General features: G+C 47.2%; 2 protein-coding genes across 3 annotated transcripts in view; one reads left to right on the top strand and one right to left on the bottom strand.

The window, feature by feature from the left end:
- The window catches only part of c4 (complement component 4), a 16,407-nt gene extending 15,053 nt beyond the window's left edge, over nt 1-1,354 (top strand). Inside the window, exons 39-41 of the mRNA XM_027017944.3 lie at nt 69-152; nt 240-384; nt 591-1,354. Of these exons, the coding sequence (XP_026873745.2) occupies nt 69-152; nt 240-384; nt 591-732 (371 nt within the window). The 3' untranslated portion in view covers nt 733-1,354. The remainder of the gene's footprint in view (nt 1-68; nt 153-239; nt 385-590) is intronic.
- Nucleotides 824-21,782, bottom strand: trim3a (tripartite motif containing 3a). Of its 2 annotated transcripts, none has more exons than XM_027017945.3 (14): nt 20,131-21,782; nt 8,935-9,116; nt 8,136-8,376; nt 7,507-7,658; nt 6,885-7,065; nt 6,087-6,434; nt 5,380-5,767; nt 5,158-5,261; nt 4,809-4,976; nt 4,482-4,650; nt 3,616-3,675; nt 3,335-3,405; nt 2,972-3,112; nt 824-2,835 (listed from the first exon to the last, which is right to left on the bottom strand). In XM_027017945.3, exons 2-14 carry the CDS (start codon nt 9,078-9,080, stop codon nt 2,683-2,685), a joined length of 2,322 nt encoding a protein of 773 aa, XP_026873746.2. In that variant the 5' UTR covers nt 9,081-9,116; nt 20,131-21,782; the 3' UTR covers nt 824-2,682. The 2 variants fall into 2 exon arrangements, with proteins under 2 accessions (XP_026873746.2, XP_035389825.1); XM_035533932.2 differs by lacking the exon at nt 20,131-21,782 and adding an exon at nt 12,523-12,812.

The raw sequence follows: 21,782 nt of genomic DNA, 5'->3' as shown, positions 1-21,782 counted from the left end.
ATTGTGTGTAAACTTTTTTTTTTTTAATGCATTCTAAATAAAAGCATTTAAAAACTTCTTCTCTACAGTTTATACGATCAGAATTCTCAACTCCAGCGACGATGCCGTTTTTACAACTTATTCTACGTTGGTTACTAAGGTCCTTCAGACAGGTTGGTTCTTCTGGACTGCCCTATTGGGACTGGGCCTGCCTTTTCTGGGTTTGTGAGCGATTACGACAAGACTGCGTCCCTTTGCAGGCAAGGATGTTGCTGTCCAGCCAGGCGCATACCTGGAGATGGCGCAGCGGGTCTCCTGCGACGACGTCCAGCTGAAGAACGACGCCAACTACCTGGTGATGGGGGAAGACGACACCATCTTCACAATGAATGAGGCCCAGAGGAGGTGAGTTCACCAAAGCTCGTGGAGTTGAGTCTGGAAGCTGCAAGCATGTGCAGAGAAACTGGATGACGTTATCATACTGGTGGATTTGTTTGTTTATGGGGTTTTTTTGGTTGCATTTGCACCAAAAAAAGAATACTGTGTGCAGAGTTTAATAATGGAATCCCAAGAGATCATAAGCAGACTTAAAATGATTCGTGCTCGTTCAGGTTTCTATACATCCTGGACAATACGATGTGGATCGAGGAGATTCCGGCGGAAAACAAATGCAAAGCCTCCAGGAACAAGGTGGCTTGTCAGCTTCTCTGGAACTTCATCGACGTCTACTTCCTGAAGAAGTGCTCGGATTAGAAGACGTGCGCAATGCCCGGCGAGAGGAAGGCGGCAGGCTGGTGCAGGAAGTGTACGCCACGTGGTGCAGGAAGTGTACGCCACACAGTAGTTAGCTCGGTCAATTGTGTGCTTTTATTTTCAGTGCATATGACAAAGAACAAAAAAATAATAATAATAAAAAAAAAATCAAATAAAATATTCCGGCACAGCACAATTTCTGAATTCATCGGCTCTGCCATCGAGCCGAAGCTTAATTCTGAGCGGTGATGCAGACAAGCATGGCCTGGATCTGTTTTATAAAAGGTTATCTATGCGTTCGATGAAATATTAGTCCTTGCTATTTTCAGTCATATAGGGTGTAGTGTAACCTAACGATTGTACCTTTAATGTAGCGATATTATGTTCCTGGAAGCTTAAATCATCATATCCCGGCTTTGACTGGAACATGAAATGTTCACAAATGTCACTTATGTGACATTTGGTCCTCAAAGGAAGTCCATGAACCAGCAACACTGAGAAATAATTGAGAAAAATCAGAGAGGCTTTCATACAAATTCACAGTATAGTGATCTGATGCATCTGAGAAAAGGTTTAAACACTTTGAGCAGGTTTACAAATCAAATAAAGAACTCCAAAAATACTAATTGCCTCATTTAGGATTTCTGTCCAACGTGGGTTTTGTTTTTTTGTTTTTTTTTTACATAATTAAACTAGGCTTATGGAAATAAATAGGTAGTCCTTAAAAACAATGCTTGCTAATCTGGAATGATAAAAGCTGTGTTTTCACACACACACAAAAAAAATACCCTTGTTGTTTAGGACTTCAACTAATGGCATATTGTTGGCACAAATAATTATGACCAGTTGTGCACTTTACTAACGTATCCTTCCTGAGTGTGTACATCCGGTGCCAAATTGTCCTTAAATTTTTAATGTTCCGGTGATGTTTGCTTCCTACACTGGAGTATTCCATGCAATAGCATCTAATGTACAGCCAGGACTTGGTACTGTGGGTAAACAACACAGAAATGCAAAAAAGAACCTGCAAATTATAACACTGTACAAAACCAAATAAACCAAAACAAATGACTTTTTTTTCTTCAAACAAAAGTGCACGACATCTAGATTTGTGCTGTGGTGTTGGGTACCATGGCTAACGGCCTTGTGGGAAACGTATGCGGATATTTCCAAGGTAAACGCACGCTGAAGCTAGGAGCTGCTCTCTGTCTACTAGTGCATTAATGGCTGAAACATTGGCATTCAAAGCTTTAGCTTCCCACACTCAAGGAGCGTGGGTTTTCAAAGCCATATTACAGCAGAAATGCTATCAAATGTACACAATATGATACCAATGCATAAGCATATACAGCGAGTCAAATGCACAGAAAGTCAGTTTGATACCAAATGGCTTGCTTTCACAGTACACATATACGATAGCTCCTCGATCTTTTGCGAAGTTAAACCCTAAGAAACTTACTTTGCTTCCATGCCATTGAAAAGATTCTTTTTTTTTAAATTATTATTTAGCTGATGGTTATACCAAGTGGTTTGTTATTTCAGGTAAACCAACAAGTTAAGAAAAATATTCGAAACGTTGCCAAAGTACTTTAAAAGCTTACAAGTAGCTGCCATCACAAGCACTGCTAAGAGTACTGTGACTTATTGTTAACGACTTGTGTTGGATGTTTGGATATTGTCTGACTCGGATTTAGTCGAAAGTCGCAATCGGTCCAGACCAGTGCCATATGAGTACAGGATGAGCTTTAAGTCTCGATGTGATGACCTTTAGGACCCAGTCTAATTAGAATCTGATCAACTTGGATCCACTCATCTAAAATACTTTATTGGTTGTAACGTCTCCCTATAGACTACATCGGTGGCAGAGACCTTTTTAGGTGTGCAAAATAAAAAGTGGAAATGCAAAAAATGTCATTGCACGTGTACGATACGTTTGGTGGGCGACCCTCCCTACTGCAGGTAGCGGTAGACTTTGAAACAGTGGTTTCCAGAGTCTGCCACAGCCACGTGGCCGTCGGAAGTGAGGGACAAGCCCTGGGGGCCGTACAGAGGGTCCGCCATCGTGTTGATGTACGACAGGAAGGACCCCGAGCTGTCGAACACCTGAGGCAAAGACATGTTGCAGGAGGTTTGTTTAGCCATTCAGATGCGGTTACGATGCTCTGTGCTGCCTTACAGAAACGACTGGGTTAGTTTACCAGAAAACCTGCTCCAGTCACAAGAGCACCGGGCAGCTTACCTGTATCCTGCTATTACCCCAGTCAGCAACGATGATGTTTCCATTGCTGTCCACTGCCACCCCTGTCGGGGCATTGAACTGACCGTTGCCTTCTCCATGAGAGCCGAATTTAAACAGGAACTCCCCGTCCGCATTGTAGACCTGGCGACAGGTAGACAGGACTTAGCTTAGCGGGGCGACAAACCTATATTGCTTTGTCCTTCAAAAGACTGTGACTAACGTATTTCACCTAAGGTTTACTTCTTATCATGAGGAACGGAGTAATGTGACAACCATGGGATTAGTAAAGGAGATGGGTTTTTTTGTGGATCATTACGTAACGTTAACATTTACGGAGGTGTAGGACGGGATGACGGAGCCTACCTTAACGGAATGGTTATGGAAATCAGTCACTATAATCTCATTCTTGTTGTTCACAGCCACAAAGTGGGGACCTGAAATGCACAGTGGTGAGGCAGAGAGAGACAAAGTGAGACCGACAGGCGAGCAAGAGAGAGCGCGAGCGGAGAACTCACAGGTCGCATCGTAGCACAGCGTTCAAACTGAGACTGAAATTTTCAGACATGTAGCGTTTCAACTGCTGCTGAAGATTTCAAATCTCATTGGCTGATTCTGTGTTGGCGATGCGTGCGCATGCTACTTACTGAATGCCGGTCCGGATTTACCCTGCTTTGGGTCTGTCGGAGTGTTCGGGGCACTTTTATCTAACACGAACAAACAGAGGACACAGAGACAAGTGCTCAAACAGGATGGGACAGATTCTCGTAAAAACTACACACTGGCCTTGACAAACACAGTCTACTTAATAACCGTGTTGCTGCAGGGTTGTCCGGAAAAGCTTCGTCTTTGTCTTAATTGATACGTGCACGTCGGTGACTCTAGGAGACTTTGAGCCGACTCGCCGCCCATCAGTTTCTCACTGCAGTGACGCGCATTAACCCGTCTATCGATTCTGAAATACAGGCCACTATACGGCTGGAAGTCCTATAATGTTACCTAGACACGGATTATCTGTGGTTTCGTATAACCGAACCCTGGCTACGTGGTTAAGAACAAGTCGCTGTGCAGCAAAGGCTTTATTAGCGTCTACCATTTACCACCCACATTGGACCATTTGAAGTAAAACTCAAACTCAGGCTATTAGCTGTCGGGTTGTTAGTGTTAGGCCACTAATGCATGGGGATGCTGCGGATTCCAGCCGGATTTGGAAGAAAGCTTTTACGGCCTCCCTTTTATATGGTCTGGATTTCAGAAGAATGGCTCCTAAAAGCTGATGTATTCTAGTCCTCAGCCAATACGGTAACTGGAACGCCCGAAATGTTTTCAGGAAGTGAACCTCGCTGAATAAGGCACGCTTTATTTGTTTAATTACATTTAATTAAGTCACTGTTGTTGTGAATGACAAAGATCAGATTGTCTTGTAGAAGCCATTCGTGCAGCAGTCTGGCTAATTCACAATTTATCCTTTTCATTTCCTTGTGTCTCGTTACTCGTGTAGAAAGAAAAGCACCTAAAAACTGCCTGTCCGATGTTCCTCTGGCTCCAAACTTGGTCACCAGCTTGCCGGTAGACTGGAAGATGAAAATGCAGCAGGCTTTGTTGTCTGCTGCTATGATGTGGCCATTCTTGTCCACGGCCACACCTTTCGGTCCCATCAGTCGACCTGCTCCAATTTTACTCTGACAGATTGAACACACAGACAAATTACACAGCGAAGAAAAAAAACAACCAAACAGGTAAACTCTTTTCTTCATCACTCTAGAAAACAAACAAACAAAAAAAACACCACAGGGCAGAGTTGAAAGGAGAGTCTGGGGTCGAACTCTCAGTCACTCACTTTAAACTTGCCGTCCGAGGAGAAGGTGGTGATCCATCTGTTGTCATAGTCAGCTACGATGATGTCGCCATTCATGTCCACGGTAACCCCGGTGGGTCGCTGCAGTTGCCCCGGGGAACGCCCTCTCACCCCGAAGCGGAGCTTGAACTGACCGTCATTGGAGAAGACCTGCAGCATGACAAATAATGACAAACACCCAATGAGAGCATGTATGAGTAAAACCACAACACCCCCCCCAAAAAAAAACAACAACAAATAACGACAATACAACAAACGTCAAAGCCGAGGCCAGTAAAAACAGGGTTGTTTTTATAAAAGGTGTGGGTTCTCCAAGGTTACGGCTCTGCACCTGTATGCACTGGTTGTTGCTGTCTGCCACCACGATGCGCCCACTGCTGGAGGTGGAGATGCCCTGCAGGTTGGAGAACTCGCCACGCTCCCGCCCGCGCGTGCCTGGCGAACACAAAACACCACGCCACCACCAGATCAGCGCCGGCTGCACTTCCAGTGGGGTGGGCCGAGCGCGTAATCATTAAACTGCCACGTCCGTTTCCGGGCTGCCCGCACGCACCCACTCTGTAGATCAGCTCGTCCTCGATGGGGTTCTCCTTCTTCTTAGCGGTGCTGTACATGCTGGAAGGCCGGCGCACGGCCTTCTGGCGCACGTGCCCGCCGGCGCCGCTCGCCCCGGGCGACTTCACGCGCCTCTTCACGTCGTCCGGGGACTGCGGCGCGTCGCATGGGCGCACGGCACGCAGGCGGAAGGGGCTGCCCCGGATGGGCTGCCCGTACAGCAGCAGGGTGAAGGAGAACTCGCCCTCGGATCGCAGCGTGTAGCCCACCTCATACGTGCCATTCTTGTTGTCCGTCACCTCGGGCTCGGCGACGGGGCCGTCGGGCCCCGCGATGCGGGCGGTCAGCGCCGCGTTGCCCGTCTTCACCAGCTCGCCGGCCTTGTCCTGCAGGCAGGGACCACCGGGGACTCAGTTTGGTCTCATTTTAGTCTCTGCGGACTCTCACTGGACGCATTTGTGCAAACGGACAACTACAGGGTTCGTTACGTCATCGACTATCACCACGCAATTTGTTTTGCCGCTGCTCGGTGCTTTTAGAGTTGTAAACTAATCAAAAGTTTTGCCTGTGTGGATTAGAGTCACTGACTAGCTAGTCCTTGTCGTAGCCAACGTCTAGCGGGCCCAAGAACAGACCGACGGTCAGATTTAACCCCTCGCAGCCCTTCTCACAAGCTCCCACCGACGCGTCCCCGGCGACGTTTACCTTGGTGGTGACGGTGACCGTGGCGGGCTGGCCCACCACGGCGTGCCGGAGCCCCTCGCCCGTGGCCACGCTGGTGTGGCCCACGGCGCTGGTGGTGAGCAGCGCGCCCAGGTTCTGGATGGAGCGTCGCAGACCCTCAGTCTCCACCTGGCACTCCAGGTGGCCGTTCTCGTGCGGCTGCTCGGGGAAGTCATGGCGGGCGAGGGCGCCCACGCGCTCGCCCATCTGCTTCTGCACCAGCAGCACCTCGGCGGCGCTGCCGTGGCTCAGCGCCTGCTCCGTGAAGCTGCAGCTGCTCTCCACGTTCTCCCTACCCTGCTGCAGTGCCGACAGCTGGGCCTGCAGCACCTGCGCAGAGGCGGGTGGAGGTGGGTGGAGGCGGGTGGAGGCGTACGCCTCTGGAACTTTACGCTCGCTGTAAAGCTGCGCTGGGAATATGTCTGCTCTGTTCACAAAAACAATTATTAACCTGCTCCCCTTGCTGCTCGGTGAGTCGTTTTTCTGTCAGAGGTAAGATGCATTAAAACCCAGAGACGCAAAACTCTTGCTTTGTTGGCAGTATTTCTAATAGAAAATCTAACACGAGGTTTTTCATCCTACATTTCATGATGTAATCAAGGGCCAAGGAATCCATCGCCAAATTAGTTTGCAAGGTATGACTTATGTGACCCAATACGTCAATTTCCCTTGAACACGAGGGAAATTTCACTTGAACAGCGCAGTCGTGCGCAACCATCGCCCCGGGACTGGACGGGCCAGAGCTGTTCTCAGATCAGCCGGCTGGAGTCGCGTGCGTACCTTCTGTTTGGCGCCGCAAATGTTCTCCAGGTCGGTGATGAGAGTGCTCTTGCGGTGGTGCAGGGCCCTCTCCAGCTCCTCGAAGGTGCTGCTAATCTCGCTGATGGCCTCGCTCTTCCGCTCGGCCAGCTGCCTAGAGATCTCGTTCACCAGGTCGACGGCCGCCGTCAGCTGTGGAAGCCTGGAGGAGAGAGAGAGGCGGTGAGGGAGGAAGGTTGCGTCAAATGTGCCGCGTCATGCTGCGGTTCCGATGCTTAAGGCAAGAGTGGGTGGCCCGTGGGGAGCGACTGATCCTCTCCGCCGGGCTGCGAGAACGTCGAGTGGAAAACGAGACGATAATTATGAGCGGAAAATGAGCTCTGTAATGGCACGTCGCTGCTTTCTTTTATTGGATCTTCGTGGCGTGTCTCGCGGGTCAAGACGTTACACACGCTGTGGTTTAATGGGTTTTTGCTCTGTGACATCACACGGTGATCGGAGAAACAGCAGCGGTACAGCTTGCGTGACGCTGACTGCACGGTTATATTTCAGCCCTGTTATCATTACACTGCGCGTCACAGCCCAGTCTGAGAGCTGTAAGTGGTTGTGCATGACCGGCGGGGGGGCATACGGGCTGTCTGACCTGTTCCGAATGGCGTCCAGCTGGGTCTTGAGCTCCGCTTTGTGCTGTTCCAGGACATCCCGCAGCGGCACGGTCATGTGCTCCCGGTGCTCGCCCGCCGTGCACTCCAAACACATGGCTGTCTCGCACGACTCGCAGTAGAACTCCATCACCTGCAGAGGGCGCACAGGAGACTCATCGGGGAACAAACAAATACAGGGAACTAAACCAAGCGTGCAATAATGTCATTTTCCACATTTGTAATAATATGCAAAATATTTCTGTTACAAGTACCGCATGAGTGAATCCATTTCTGTTTAGTAACAGAGTCTAGATGTGTTAGTCAGAGCCACACTTAGTTTGGAATAACCCTTTAACCCTCCCAGCAACACGCCCCTGCCCCAGATATGCCTCACCTCCCTAGTACTGGTCAACGTTTTTGTTCTGAGCACATTTACTAATGATTAAATGCCAAAATTATTTTTAAAAAGTGTCATTTGTAACAGTCAAACAAACTATCAAATCTTGGCAAAATACCTTTGATTATTTCGTTTGTCGTTCCATTTTTATTTTTTTTCTTCTTCAGTTTTCATACTATCACGGCATTTGGCAAATGGCTTTATGTGGTACGCGAGCGGCTGGCGCCTCACCTTGCCCTCGTGGTTGGGGCAGGAGAGGGACTGGGCAGAGGCAGCGGCGCTGGCCGACTCCAGCGCGCCGCAGGCCTCGGGCTGGGCACACTCTGACTCCCTCTGCAACACTTCCATCAGGTTGGTGATGAAGAAGTTATTCTGCAGTGCCGCCACGCCCTTCTCGGGCAGGATGGACGTCTGTCGGCACACCGGGCAGGACAGGGTCAAGGACTGGGGGGGGATGTAGTTCTGCAGGCATCTGTGGAGGTCAGAGGGTCGGGGGTGAACTACAGCGCCAGGCAGCGGGAGCGCCATCCCCTTCGAAGCTGGCGCGGAGGTCCGCGGGGTGAGCCATTTTGCATGTCGCACTTTAAAACTCTCTGGATTTGCAAACCTCGTACTTCTCATACTTTAGGTTTAAAATAAGCAATCGACATGGTGGTGCTGGAATGCCTGTGTGCAATGCAGGTTTGCAAATGACTTAAATTACAAACAAACATTCTGTTCGCCGGACGACAAATGTTCAGTTGTCCGCAAGTCCTCGTACAGTGGATGTGATACGCTGACATTCTGACAAATATATGCCGTGTGTGTAAATGCTGAAAGGTTAGATCTGAGCAGTGATGTATTGTCCTAGCGATACAAAAAGCAGTAGAAATATGACCATCCCTGCAGTAGTTCAGTCATGGTGGGTGCTTTTCTACATGTTCTCATAATATGGCAATGTGGCAGCTAAATCCACTCTGGCACCGAATAAAAGCGCCCCAGTAACCCGGCAGCCCGCCAGCCGCCCTGGTGGTGGAGGGGTGGAGCGTACCTCTCACAGAAGGTGTGCAGGCAGGGCAGGACTTTGGGGTTGTGGTATCGCTCCAGGCAAATGCTGCACACCAGGAACTGCTTGTCTATCTGCCGCACCACGGGGCTGGTGTTGCCCGGCTCGCGCTTCGCCATGGCGAGAGGCATTCACAGGAGGAGGAGGAGGCACACGCACCTCTCAGCCTGCAGAGAGACACAAAAGAGGCACTGATAAATTGTGAATCAGAGCGCAAAGGAGCGAAGGCATCTCAGGGCTGCTGTACTTTTAGCATCAAGTAGGAAGCCGAAGAGAAACGCCAGAGTGGACACAGCAAGAGAGGACGTTCGCTTTGATGTGACGTGAGGGCAAATGTTTGTGCTGCTGGTAAATTATAACTAGGTTACATTATGAAGAAATTGTTCTCCTTTAAAGTGACTTTAATGCCTGAAGCATGCTTTGTGTTTTGATTCTGGAATGAAAGGGCCAGGGGTTCAGTCCTGGTCCTGGAAATCTGGAAATCTCTAATCATGGGAGGAAGCCACTTGTCAGTAACTTTCATATCCTGGAGATACAATCACTTACACACGTTGCACCACTCACTTGAAACCATACTAGCCCCCTTATGGGTAAAACCATGAGTGTACCACCTACTGCTTCTTGTGCCCCCCACTCTAGACCATTCCCAACACTCCATCCCATTCCCAACACTCCATCCCATTCCCAACACTCCAACAAGCAGCATACGGATCAGGTCTATTCATAGCCATTATCCCAATATTTGACCCAATATTAACCCAACATGATGATATATTTTCTGCTATTGTGCTAAATGGTGTAACAGTGTGTTTTTCTGAGCACACCAAGGGCTCTGTACTTGTAGATTACATGCATGTTGCATATAATATAAAAATTTAGGTCAATTATACCAAGTCTGTAAACAACGAATTGTGTCATACAGGCAAAACTGCATAGAAACAAGGGTCTGATTCAGTGTAAGAGATTCATAATAAGAGATTTTCAAAATCGTAGTGAAGTACAGTTTCCAGAGAAACAGAACGAACACAAGTACCTCTTCAGCCATGTTTGCAAAGAGCTTCTGAGGTAGTAAGAAGAGAAAGCAATAAATATGAAAACAACTTTTGTAAATATAAACTGGTTCTTCCTCCTACAAATTCAGAAGCATTCTACTTAGAGAGAGAGAGAGAGAATATCTTTATGAATGTGGCACTACTGTTTTCTTGTGTATTGACTCTGCTCCAACTTGTTAGTAAACCTCAGAGAAACTAAATATCCTGAAGATGTCACTAAGCATCACATCATTATGATGATGGTACATTTTGGCCATATTGGCCACCCATATTTCACTCGGGGCAAACACAGGACTGCTGTCCAGGATCTGATCTGTCTGTCAGCAGACTCAGTCACACTGAGTGAAGAGACACACACTGAGCCTCCTCAAAAACCCCTAGCTACCCCTTAGCTACTCATCTACTACATAAGTTGCTCTCCCCAATGAGTAGCTCCAGACTCAGCCTCCAACATGTGGTGTTCTCTTGTTAAACCCTGCCGTGCTCCTCTTGGTACAACATCAATATGGATGAAGGAAGTTCGGTTTTGTATTTCAGACTTTTTCCCAGCCAGACAAGGGAGCTGATCACTGCAGCTTCTAAGAATCCAAATCATCAAAGTATTCATTGGAAACTACGATACAGAGCTTATGTAACTCCTCAGAAACAGCTCCATATACACCTAGTCACTTTTCCAACTGCATTCCAACAGTGTTCCATTTCTGTTTCAAGTGCGTTAGAAAAGCACCTTAGTTTGACACCAGATGTGTTTTTTAAAACTATTTCTTAAACTTTTGTTTGTCACCAAACAAAACTTATGGCTCGCTTCTAAACTATTTATTATTAAATCACTGGTAAACCGCTGGTATGCCACATGACTTTGTTAAAGTGGAGTCCTCGCTTCTCTCGCACTGGGTTGATCCTAGAGTGGCATGTGGAATAATGCTGATATCTTTATATAACTCGGTGTATAACAACAAGCTTTGTGTCTGCAAATTATTTGACAAAGTGTATTTGCAGCAAAGCTAGCTGCATTTATCAAAAAAAGCAGTCATGTGACACACTGTGCATGCCAATTACAAAGCTGCAGTACCGAAGGCACTATTTGCATTAATGAAACCGAGGAGGCATTTCCATGCTAAACGCAGCCAAGGCATCTTTGCCAGTGACTTTGGGGGTGGGGGCTTGGCTCCCCCACCCGATGCCCTCGTCTTGTTTCGCTGTGCTGGGACTGGGACGTGCCGCTGTCATTACCGTGACACTGGGCATGTGGCGAATGCTGGGTGGGAGGCCTGTTTTTTTCTACAGAAATAGCCGAGGCCGCGTTCTCCGCGGTAGCGACTGTTTGGGGGTCGCCTTTGTGCCCCTTCATTCCCCGTATGTTTGCTGGTTCTGCTGGTGGATAACATTCCCTTAGTGTTGTCATACTCTGACGTACAAACCTTCAACATTTTTCTCTTTGCTGTGCTCGTACGGATCTGAAAAGTTCTTCCTTCCTAAATCCCCATGCATGCCATACTATAACCCTATAACCCAGCATCCCATATCAGCCCATATTCAAGCCTGTTAAAAAAAATAAATAATAATTTAAAAAAAACTAACTCATGTCAGCATATATCTCATGTTGTATGTTCTTGTTAGCTAGGTGAGTCTTGAAAAATTCAGGCTATAATCTATAATTTGAAAGATACTACAACGCAAAACACATGTTAAATGAGCGAAGAATAATGTAGCAGTCACAAAAACAACTTTGTGTCTGCAGTGTCAACACAATCTTTTCCCATTTTACAGTGAACTGGTAAGTATTTGGTGGAAAAGCAATTCCAAACAAGGTTCAAGGTATTGATCAAATTTAAAGATTAGGCTAATCCTACAGTCTACAGTCAGCCTAACTGAATTATGGTGATTCTCTAAACCATAATTCGGTTACCCTGAGGCTCAGCCAGCTAAACACATTCTAACAGCATGTATGCATCAATTATGCCAGACTCGATCACACCCAAGTTGCTTTATATTAAAAACTAAATGGACTGTGCACTACAGGCATGGTCTTACAACCATGACATTACAACGGTTACCATGACATTACAACCATTACAACAGTGTTACCAATAAAACAGCAGGATGTACTTCAGGTATTGTGCAACGTCCACATTTCTCTAAATTCCTGCAGAAAGCCTCGGAGGAAAACATTTGTCTTAAGGCAAACTAATCTCTTAAGGCAAACTAATCCGAAAAGAAAAGAGTGACTTCCATAAATCTTGTCAGAAGCCTGAAAGGCAGGCCAGTTTCCACATTAGACCCGAGGTACAAAGTAAGCCGTGCGTGCCTTTAATCGGCGTCATTACTGTCCAAATGCACAGGATTAAAATGGAGCTCTGAGCCTCACGCGACGCCTTCCTGCCGACGTGTCCCGGTGATGGAGAGGGGAATCGCACCCTGAGCCGTGCGTGATCCGGGCCAGCATCGCTGACACTGCTCACATCACGGATAGACCCAGCTGGGGGCATGACAGCACAGCAGAGGAAAAGTGCGCACTCACCCTGCGCCGTGTTCACTCGATCACTTCCTCTTGGCTAAAAGGCATACTTGGCAGCTCCTTTGTTGGTGTAAAGAAAAACGAATCCCTTAATTAGCGCTTTTACAGCCGAGACCATTCGCACTGGCCGGCTCTCGCTCTCTCTATAAATCTCTCTCTCTCCAACTCTCTCACTGGCTGTGAGCAAGCGAGGTCTGCGTACTGCCTCTTTTCTGCTAGCTCCGTGTTGCTAGGTGAGAGAGGAGAGAAACAGGAAGCCTCAAAATGGCACTTCCTAAAATTCCTCGCGGTTCCTTCCTCCAAGTCCTGCTGGTGTGGCTGTGTACGAGAGAGAGAGAGAGAGAGAGAGAGAGAGCAAGCGAGAGAGGGAGAGGGAGAGAGAGAAGGAGGGAGAAGGCGTGAGAGATAAAAGGGCAGCTGTCTGTGTGTGAGCGTTGGCTGGTTCCAGCCCCCTGCATTAAATGGGCTGAGATGGTTCTCGTGTGTCTCATCGTGGGCAGAAAACCAAACAATGCTCAGGCCCAGTAACCAAGGAGCACTGCAGCAGACGGCCTTGTCCAGGCAGCCCGCCTCCCCCCTTCCTGATAGGCTAGGTTCCTGCAGCGGGGCCTCGGTTCACCCAACTAGATTCCGCTCCACTTGATTCAGAGAGTCGTTTCCAGACGTCACTGCGACTCTCTAGACGTTCGGGCTGAACCCGCACCTTCGCCGTGACTTTCCCTCCTAGGAATCTGCTGCGTTGGACTCGCAGTACCCGCAGCTCATCCTCACCGGGCCACGTGTGAGCTCATCTAAACACCCGCTGTGAAAATCTCTTCCAAAAACTGAAAAATCCGGAGTGCTGACTGGAGAGGTGAATATTCCACAAATACTCGATTAGGCCTGTTTGCGTCCAGTCTCATTCGTGCCTACATCAGATTGCTGACCCAGGCCTTCTAGAAGCAACCTCGAAAAAAGGTCCTTGAATGCTCCAGAACCAAAGGCCACTAAAGGGAAGTTTCCTTCCATGATCAGGGATGTGTGCACAGGCAGAGAGCAGGAACGCTGGGGGAGGGAACGCCGCCGGCCAACTGCATGCCAAGCGGACGGGTTAGTCCGCGCCATCCCCGCGGCCAAACGGTAAGGGGCACGAAAAATAAAACAGGAGCGAAATTCACTGCCTGTGAAAAATGTGCAGGCACAGTCTGTGTGGAAATCATACTGGAATGCCATCTGTGCTTCCTGTCTTAAAACAGGGAAGCCACCCCTTCAGTTTTCCCCATCAATGTGCCATCCTGATAAATGGGTTCTCTGCTGGGCTGGAGTTTAATCTGACTACCATGGCGCTTTCCATTCAGAGGAGAGCTCATGTTGGCAGTTATCTGCTCTGCAAGGCCTGCTCTTTTGTTCCATGCGCTAGGCTCAGGTGCAACATCCCACCCCACACCCCCCGCAGCCCAACCGAGTCTGTGCGGGACGATAGCGGCGAGCTGTGTGATCGGTTCATTCTGTAAAGTGGCTGCTTCGATTTATCAAGTCATTTCCCTTTTCAAGTTGTGTGATCACAGGGGAAAAAGGACTATGCCATATTACTCCATATTATCACTATTATGCATTGAAATATGACCAACAAAACCACACTTTCAAATGACGGGAACAGGCTTACCGTTGTGGAGCGAGTGCATGTGCTGAGCCCATCGTGAGAAATGGATGGCTAGTGCTCGCCTGCATGGTTAAAAACTCTCCTATGAGAGTGGCTCCTACATGGTGAAATGCCATGTACCCCAAAACCAAAAGCACTGTTCTTCACCAGAAGAAAAGTGCATTTTATTTTTGGCGAGAGCACACGAGCACGTGGTACAGATATTGTCGATATATCATCTGTTGAAACCTGGATTGCTGGGCACTGCCTATCCTCAGAAGTGTCTCGCGCTGATAGATCGCAGTCCTGTCTCGCTGAGTCTTACGTAAGATGCGTCTACTGGCCTGGAGTGTGTGGTGAGACAGGAGTTTGGGCCGCAGTGACTCACACACTGACAGAACATGCATAACAATAAACCATTCACAACACCAAATTATAAACATGATTATTAACATGCACTACCATGACGACAGAATCTCGTTACACACATTGACACGATTTTGCACTTATGGTCTTCTCGTGTGTTGCACCACGGTCCTGGAGGAATGTTATTTCCTTTCACTGTATATAGCTGGAAAAACGACAAGGGAGCCTCTTGGCTCTCCACGATGACAGAACCACCTACTATCCTGACATTATTCTCATTAATTGCATCTATATTTAGAATAATTAACCTGACAATCCTCAAGATGTAGTTTGCAAACTGTAATTGCTGTTTATTCTATTTTAAGATGCCGTTTAGACTGCCAACGATGAATGAGCCCCAAGGACCTGCTGTGGTTGTACAGACTCTCACTCTACCACTGGGATTCGGATCTGCGGGCGTTCTTCCTGCCCGTCAGTGGCTGGGGGGCGGTGTCACCCGGAGCCACGGCAGTCAGCGTGCTGCGTTCAGGAGGGAGGGGTCCATCCCAGCAGCAGCGTCTCTAAGCAACCGAGCTCTTCTCGAGTGTAAAAAATAAGATCAATAATATGATCGCTGTCGGCTTTAAGGAGCAAAGTAAATAACGTAAATCAAAGACAACGGCTGGAGTTACACCACAGTAATTTAATCACCAAAAACAAACAAAAAAAAAAAGTGGAAAGGTGGAAGTCTCTTTTATCCCAACATTCGGAAGTGCCTCTCTCTCTGGTCCCGGAGCCCCTGAAGTGTGAAATTCCGGCTCTGTCGCGGTGCTCTGAAGTGGCCAGTGAGCGCTGGCGCGCTACAAAGGGCCCGCTACAGAGGGCCCTCTCCAGCAGGAGACGCCTTGGCTTCTGTTCTGCCTATCCACCGTGAATGGAACTGCCCTCTGGTCAACCTCACAGCTCTGCTGTCCTTAAAAGCCGATCGGAATCTGTTCCTGCCTATTAACTCAAGTCTGGTCCACCAGCTCCTGCTGTTTACAGAATCATTCAAGGGCGTTTTATCAATCCGTCTGTACTGTGTAATGGCACTGCAATGCAGAACTAGTCAGAGTCATGACGTGAACCTTAAAAATAACTAAAGACTAAAATGGATGAAATGTTTCCAGCAATAATCCAGTGGTGATATTCTATTAGTCCTTTTCTTTGCAGAGTAATTTTCAATGTTGGTTTAAAGCTCATATTACAAAAAAAAAAAAAAAAAAAAAAAGACTGACTGCATTCAATTCACATTGCAAATAATTTCAAAACCACTAGCTAGGGAAAACCTTCTCGCTCATTTCCATAATTGTTTAGGGATTTAATTGTATTTAATTTAATTGGTGGTTTAGTCAGCTAAATTCCATAAATGGAACTGAAACTGTTTATTCATATGTGTTATGTGCACACTGGCTTGTGAATGAGATAAAAATCAGTTGCCACGGTTGATTTGTCTTGTTGCTGTTTTTGTTGTTTTTAATAAAAACAACACTTGTATTAACACTGGGTTTTACTGACTTCAGTGTGCTCCACTGATTGTTATTTTTAGCGCACAAGATGAACATTGTGTAAAGCGGTTTCCAGGTCCAGGGTGAGGTGAGGCAACACCTGCCTGTTACAGAGTGGACCGTATTTTATGCTAAAATTATCCAGTTAAGGCTCACGAAAGTGATGTTTGTGAAGCAGCCTGCGAAACGCTTCAAATAAACAATGTGACACTTGTGACTAGAGTTAACCAGTGCAATGAGTGTTTAGGTAATAGCTATATTTCAAACCGAGCTGCCAAACTGTGACCTCACGGACAGAAGGATGCCATTGCCGACAACGTCAAATAACTGTTTCACTTCTAATAGTGAAGTGTGTTGGATCTGGACCAGAGCCTGAATGGATATCTGGAGAGCTAGACAAGCATGGTCTGCACTCACTGAACTACTGCGAAAGAGCTTTACATTTCAAAAGAAACACACGCAGGTTTGCATAAAGTAGATGGTATTAGACTGTACACCGAGAAAGAGCGAGCCAGAGCAAGAGTCTCGCAAACTGCCATGATATGATGATGGGCAGGAATGGAAACTAAGGGTAATGCATGACTGAATCCGTGTGAGACATTTTGGAGCAAGCATTTCCCCCCACACACACACACACACACACACACTTTCTGCAAGGTCTTAATATTCCAAACTGCTGAGTACTGCTCAGCTCCTGTTTGTGTCTCGAGAATTCGGTTGCACCAGCTGCCACTCAAACAAAGGTAAGCTCGTCTCACACCTCAATCTCGTCTCACCACAGTGCCTTTAATAAAGGCCTGACGTTTCATGACTTAGTAAACATGGCAGTAGAGGACAAACATGCTTTATGCACCACGCTGTTTTCTGAATGACATGCATTTATAAATACTCATAGTGCCATACAGGCATATATCTGAATAGATCATCTGTTTATCCCATGAAAGGCAATCATCAACATCATCACAATTATGACGTTATTATCATGATTATTATTATTTATTTTTATTATTGTTTTATTTCTAGAACCATGTAGGGAACTACAGCTTGGGGTCAGTACCAGAGAAGCCTAGTGACCCCTGTTCAACAGTATCTAGACCGTCCAGCTCATGAAAGTCCCCACTGAGGAACCTCACTGAAACACTGATATGCTGAAAGCCTACTGAAGAGAACATGTCTCTGACAGCAAGTTCTCTTTACCTGATGATATGTACAAAAGCATAACATCTGTCCTTTGCAAGTCAGCAAATGCACTTATAGAATGTTTAATGTTCCACAAAATAAATTCCACTGATGATTCTTTGGAAAATTAATACTTTGGGAATTTTCTGAAAATCGTATTTGCCAGAAACAAGGTGAGATTCTTCGCCGTTACCGGCCTTTTCCCACTGGCAAAAGTAAGGACGCCGGCTACTTTTGTAACTGAGCTGAAAAGCCTTGGTTTGTGCAGCTGGGCTTGGCTGAGCCTGGACAGGATGATATCTGTGGGAGGAGCGAAGAAGTGCCGTCCTGTTACATTCCTACTGACTTCCACAGACACCACAAAGCTGTGAACACTCTGAAGCAAGACGGTAAACCAACAAAGTCACTCAGTGGCATGACGCAGGATGTGGCAAGTAAAGTAAATATGATTGTTAAACAAAAAAACAACATGCACCCTTCTTCCTGCTGTTGCTTGGGAAAGGTCAAAATGTCAGAGTACGGCTGTGCACGACTTAGTTCTGTGACTCTGTCCTGTCCTGCAGAGAGTTACTAGAGTTACCATGCATTCCTAAGCTGTTGTCCTTTCAAAGAGACCCACCAGGAAAAATCTTTCCGGAAGTACATTTCATCACGACTGGGAAGGAGCCACACCTCATGAGGGGTGAGTGAGCAGTCTAAGTGACTGTCTGGTATATTGGAGCTCCCTGCCTGCAATCCAAACACCCAAGGCACTGGAAAGAATGTATTTCTATTGTTGCGCAGCTAACAAAGGCAACCTGACACAGGATTCCGTTTCTGTGGTGCTACGTTTTCCGCAAGGTCTGCTGGAAAATGTACTTCACCATCCGTGTATGTGGTCTTGACAACCTTTTCAGCACCTCTTAATTGGAAGCATTCATGGCAAACGCTTCAGTTAAGAGGGCATGGAACACCTGCTGTCTGTGAGCAAGTCCATGGCCGGGCTGGTGTCTTGTCAATCTGCCCAGCGCATACCCATTTCCAAGATTTCCTGGACTGATATCCAGGAGTAGCTGCTTAGTCCAGGCATTACACTTACTGGTTCTCTGAACTCTTGCTTTAGGCTAAGAGCTACCTCAGTTCCGCCTTATGAGAAATGTGTTTCTGCACTTAGACATCCACTGTCCATGGTGGTCAGTAGATATGAAAATGGCAGTTATAAAAATACAGCCGAGCTGTCTGTTCCTTGGAATCTGCGAGAAGGTTCCTGGAAGACATTTTTATGTGACCAGGTTATTTATATTGTTTACTGCATCATACATCATACTGGTGTTTGACTTTGTATATATAACATTTTGTGGTTGGTAATAAAAAAAAAAATAGACCTGACGTGTCTGATATAAGGCTCACCTACGAGTATTAGCCTGATGAGTGTTGTAATCCAGACTGCAGTACGAGTTAATGAGCTTTAATGATTTTTTTCTTGCATTTTCTTTGGAGGGGGGGGGGGTTTACCCAGGCCATGACCATAACAAGAATAGTGGACATGCAGTTTTTATTTTATTAATGAAAACAGACCAGGTTTGTGCTTGTTTGAAGGTGATTTACGCCAAGTCTATGCCATCAGAGAAGGTTGTGTTGTGCGCGGCATCACAACACATCATACTAATGCCTGTTATGGTCTGGTTACACTTTTTAAGCAGCGTCGTGCACAAACTTTGGATAGAGGAAGAACTAAGATGTTTTAAAAGGGCACTGTGGGAGCGCATTTCCACGTTTTTATTGTCGCAAACATAAGTAAAAAGGAGACGTCAGCCTTGTGTGCAAGGTGAAGATGAACTAATCCATTGGCTTTAGGGCAAAAGGTTGGGGCACAAAAACTAGCAGCATGGTGTGAACAAATTTGCTAAATTTTTAAAAACTCTTGGTCACACACAACCAGTTGTGCCTGCCCTGCTGAGAAATGTACATTTTACATATAACTTCATAGCTCATTTAAAGATACTATTTAAAAACGGTGTCAGGGACCGGGTACATGCCCCCCTCGTGTGCATGCTGTTAAGTGAATACGAGTTCGACACCCTTGGAAAAGAAATTGCCAAACCAGCCCTTAATGTAAAAAAAGTGACCTTAAGAGAAGAGTAGCGGTAATGAACCCCTATGTCAACACCCCTTGGGTCACACGCCACATTTGTCGCCATATAAAACGGCACAGACATCAAAAAGGAGAAGAAAAAAAAAGCACATTGATTTGGAAAACACAAAATGTTTATTACACCGAATGAAAGACCGGTCTGTCATCCTGCATTTAATGTGAAACGCCATATATTTTTGGCACTTTTACCATCCCACTCTAAAGTAATACCATTATTTAAATGCGCTGCCGCTCACTTGGAGACCCCTGCTCCAAGCTCGATGTCCAGATCAGACTCCAAAACGCGTCGTTAGCGCAGGGTCATAGCACCATCACACTGGTGCGTGGCGTTACGCATCGTGCTTGGCGTTACACTTCGATAATAAAGCAGCCAATCTCTGCAGTCGCCATCCTGCTGGCCGAGATCGGGTCTCTTCTCAGCTGCAGCACCGCCCGACAGGACGGGTGAACTGGAATAAGATACGTAGACACAGCTGACCTCGCACTGGAAAGGACGGCCATGCATTTGCAACGGGACTGTTGCCCTCTAAAGTCAGAGCGATGTGTGGACACCAGCTGTCCACCTTTGGGAAGCGCCTGGTTTTGCGCTAATGTCTCCAGCTTCAGGGTTGCGCACGCTAACCATCAAACGAGCCATTTACAGCGCCGGGGCGAGCGCTGGCCCTTAAAGAGCCACGTCGGACACGGACACGGAATTATTCGGTCTCCCCTCCAAAAATTCACATTCAGCGAATCTAATGTGACAAGAGGCATGAAAAGGAAAGAAGAAAAAACAAATAACTCACGTGGACGTCCGTCGAACATTAACGCAGCGCCAACATCCCGTCAAAGTTTGCCCGTCTTACACAGAAAGGAACAATAGCGGCGACACAACGACCAGTAACCCTTTCTCTGTGGGAGACACTGGGAGCAAACGGCGGAATGGGCTCAAAGGAGGGCCATGAGGGCGGGAACAAGCGTAAAGTGCCGAGTGATTGGACAGCGCAGCACTGGGCGGGGTTACACTGTCCAATGGGATGCAGAGGCTCTGATAACGCGCAACATCTCGTTAGACCTTTGCTGCTTCCCGTTCCTGCAGAGACATGGCTCAGTACAACGCCCAGTAATGGCTTAAGGCGGACAGTATTACCCGGGATCGAGTCTACAGCACCAACTATTTGCGTGTTAATTATACACAGACCTATGACCACTAACAGGGCAGTTCCAGCGTCCTCATCTTAAATAAAGGGCAGACGCAGCTTCTCAAATACCTCTGCGCCTCCTCCTTCGAAAGGCAAACCAAATTGTCTGCATTAAAGAAACACCCTCCCCCTTTGTCATGGTTTTTGTGCTGTTTAATACCGATGTGTTCCAGAGTAATCCCGCATCACACGCCGACAGAGGTCAGGGAGGCGATGAGTCACTGCACCAGGCTGAGGATGGAGGGATGATGGAGGGATAGCAGCGAACGTGTGGTGAGAGACAATGAGCCAAAGCAGTCTGAGGGTCAGGCACTATTTACAGTGTCGCGTGGGGGGAGGTAAAGACAGTCATCTTCAGCTTTCAAGGAGAAGGAGGGGGTTGCCATGGAGACTGCATCCAGCCAGATGGTAGGAGCAGGCTGCCTCCCTTAGCCATGTCAGCAGATATTACTCCATGACACAGGCTGAGCAGCAATGTGCACTTGTGTGATCTCTCTCTCTCTCTCTCTCTCTCTCTCTCTCTCTCTCTCTCTCTCTCTATCTCTCTCTCTCTCTCTGTGCATTAAGCTTGAGCATCACACCAGGGATATTCATCTACTGCATTACTGGATGTTATGAGAAATAAAACAATAAAAACAATTTGGCTTCAGACAGTTGACATCTTCACATGACACGCTGCATTTAAAATCGACAAAGTGATCTTCTTCTTTTTTTTCCCTGAACTGTAAAGGCAATGCATGTTTCAGCAAATTTGTGCATATATTTAAACTTAAACTGGATGTAAGAATTTACAGGTATTTCTCTTGTTATCAACAAGTTGCAAGCCTCCTCAAAACACTGTCCAGATACAGGACGAACTGCTGTGTAAAACAGCACACGGCTGCATCTTCTGCCTAGAGGCCATATTTGAAACCTCTGCAGCCTCTCCGACCACCTCACGTAGTCCCAGCCCTTCCTCAGCCTCCCTGGGGAAGGCCGCAACCCTGCCCTCACCCCACTCAGCCAGCAGTCTCGGGCAGCTGAGGAGGGCACTCCTTCATCTCCTGTTACATGCACGCGGTTCGGAGGCACAGCGTAGCGGCTGTTACTCCCCGTCGCAGTGCTCGCGTTCGCAATGCTGGTATCGCACAGGGAAGCAATATGCAAATTAGCCCTCTAACAGATCGCAACTTTTTTTTAATACATGCTGCAAGAACCCCGACTAATGTCAGTCGGGCCGGAAGAGAGCTGTGTGGGTGTTCTGCAAAATCACAGCT

Source organism: Electrophorus electricus, chromosome 17 (assembly GCF_041902795.1).
Source record: "Electrophorus electricus isolate QZ-2024a chromosome 17, ASM4190279v1, whole genome shotgun sequence".
Lineage (NCBI taxonomy): Eukaryota > Metazoa > Chordata > Actinopteri > Gymnotiformes > Gymnotidae > Electrophorus > Electrophorus electricus.
This window is presented reverse-complemented; position numbering and strand designations above follow the sequence as displayed.

Coding starts and splice junctions, on each gene's coding strand:
- trim3a (XM_027017945.3), bottom strand. CDS start 9,080: ATGCCTCTCGCCATGGCGAAGCGCGAGCCGGGCAACACCAGCCCCGTG. Junction 4,977..5,157: donor GCAACAACCAGTGCATACAG/GTGCAGAGCCGT, acceptor GTCATGCTGCAG/GTCTTCTCCAATGACGGTCA. Junction 2,836..2,971: donor GGGGTAATAGCAGGATACAG/GTAAGCTGCCCG, acceptor TCTTTGCCTCAG/GTGTTCGACAGCTCGGGGTC.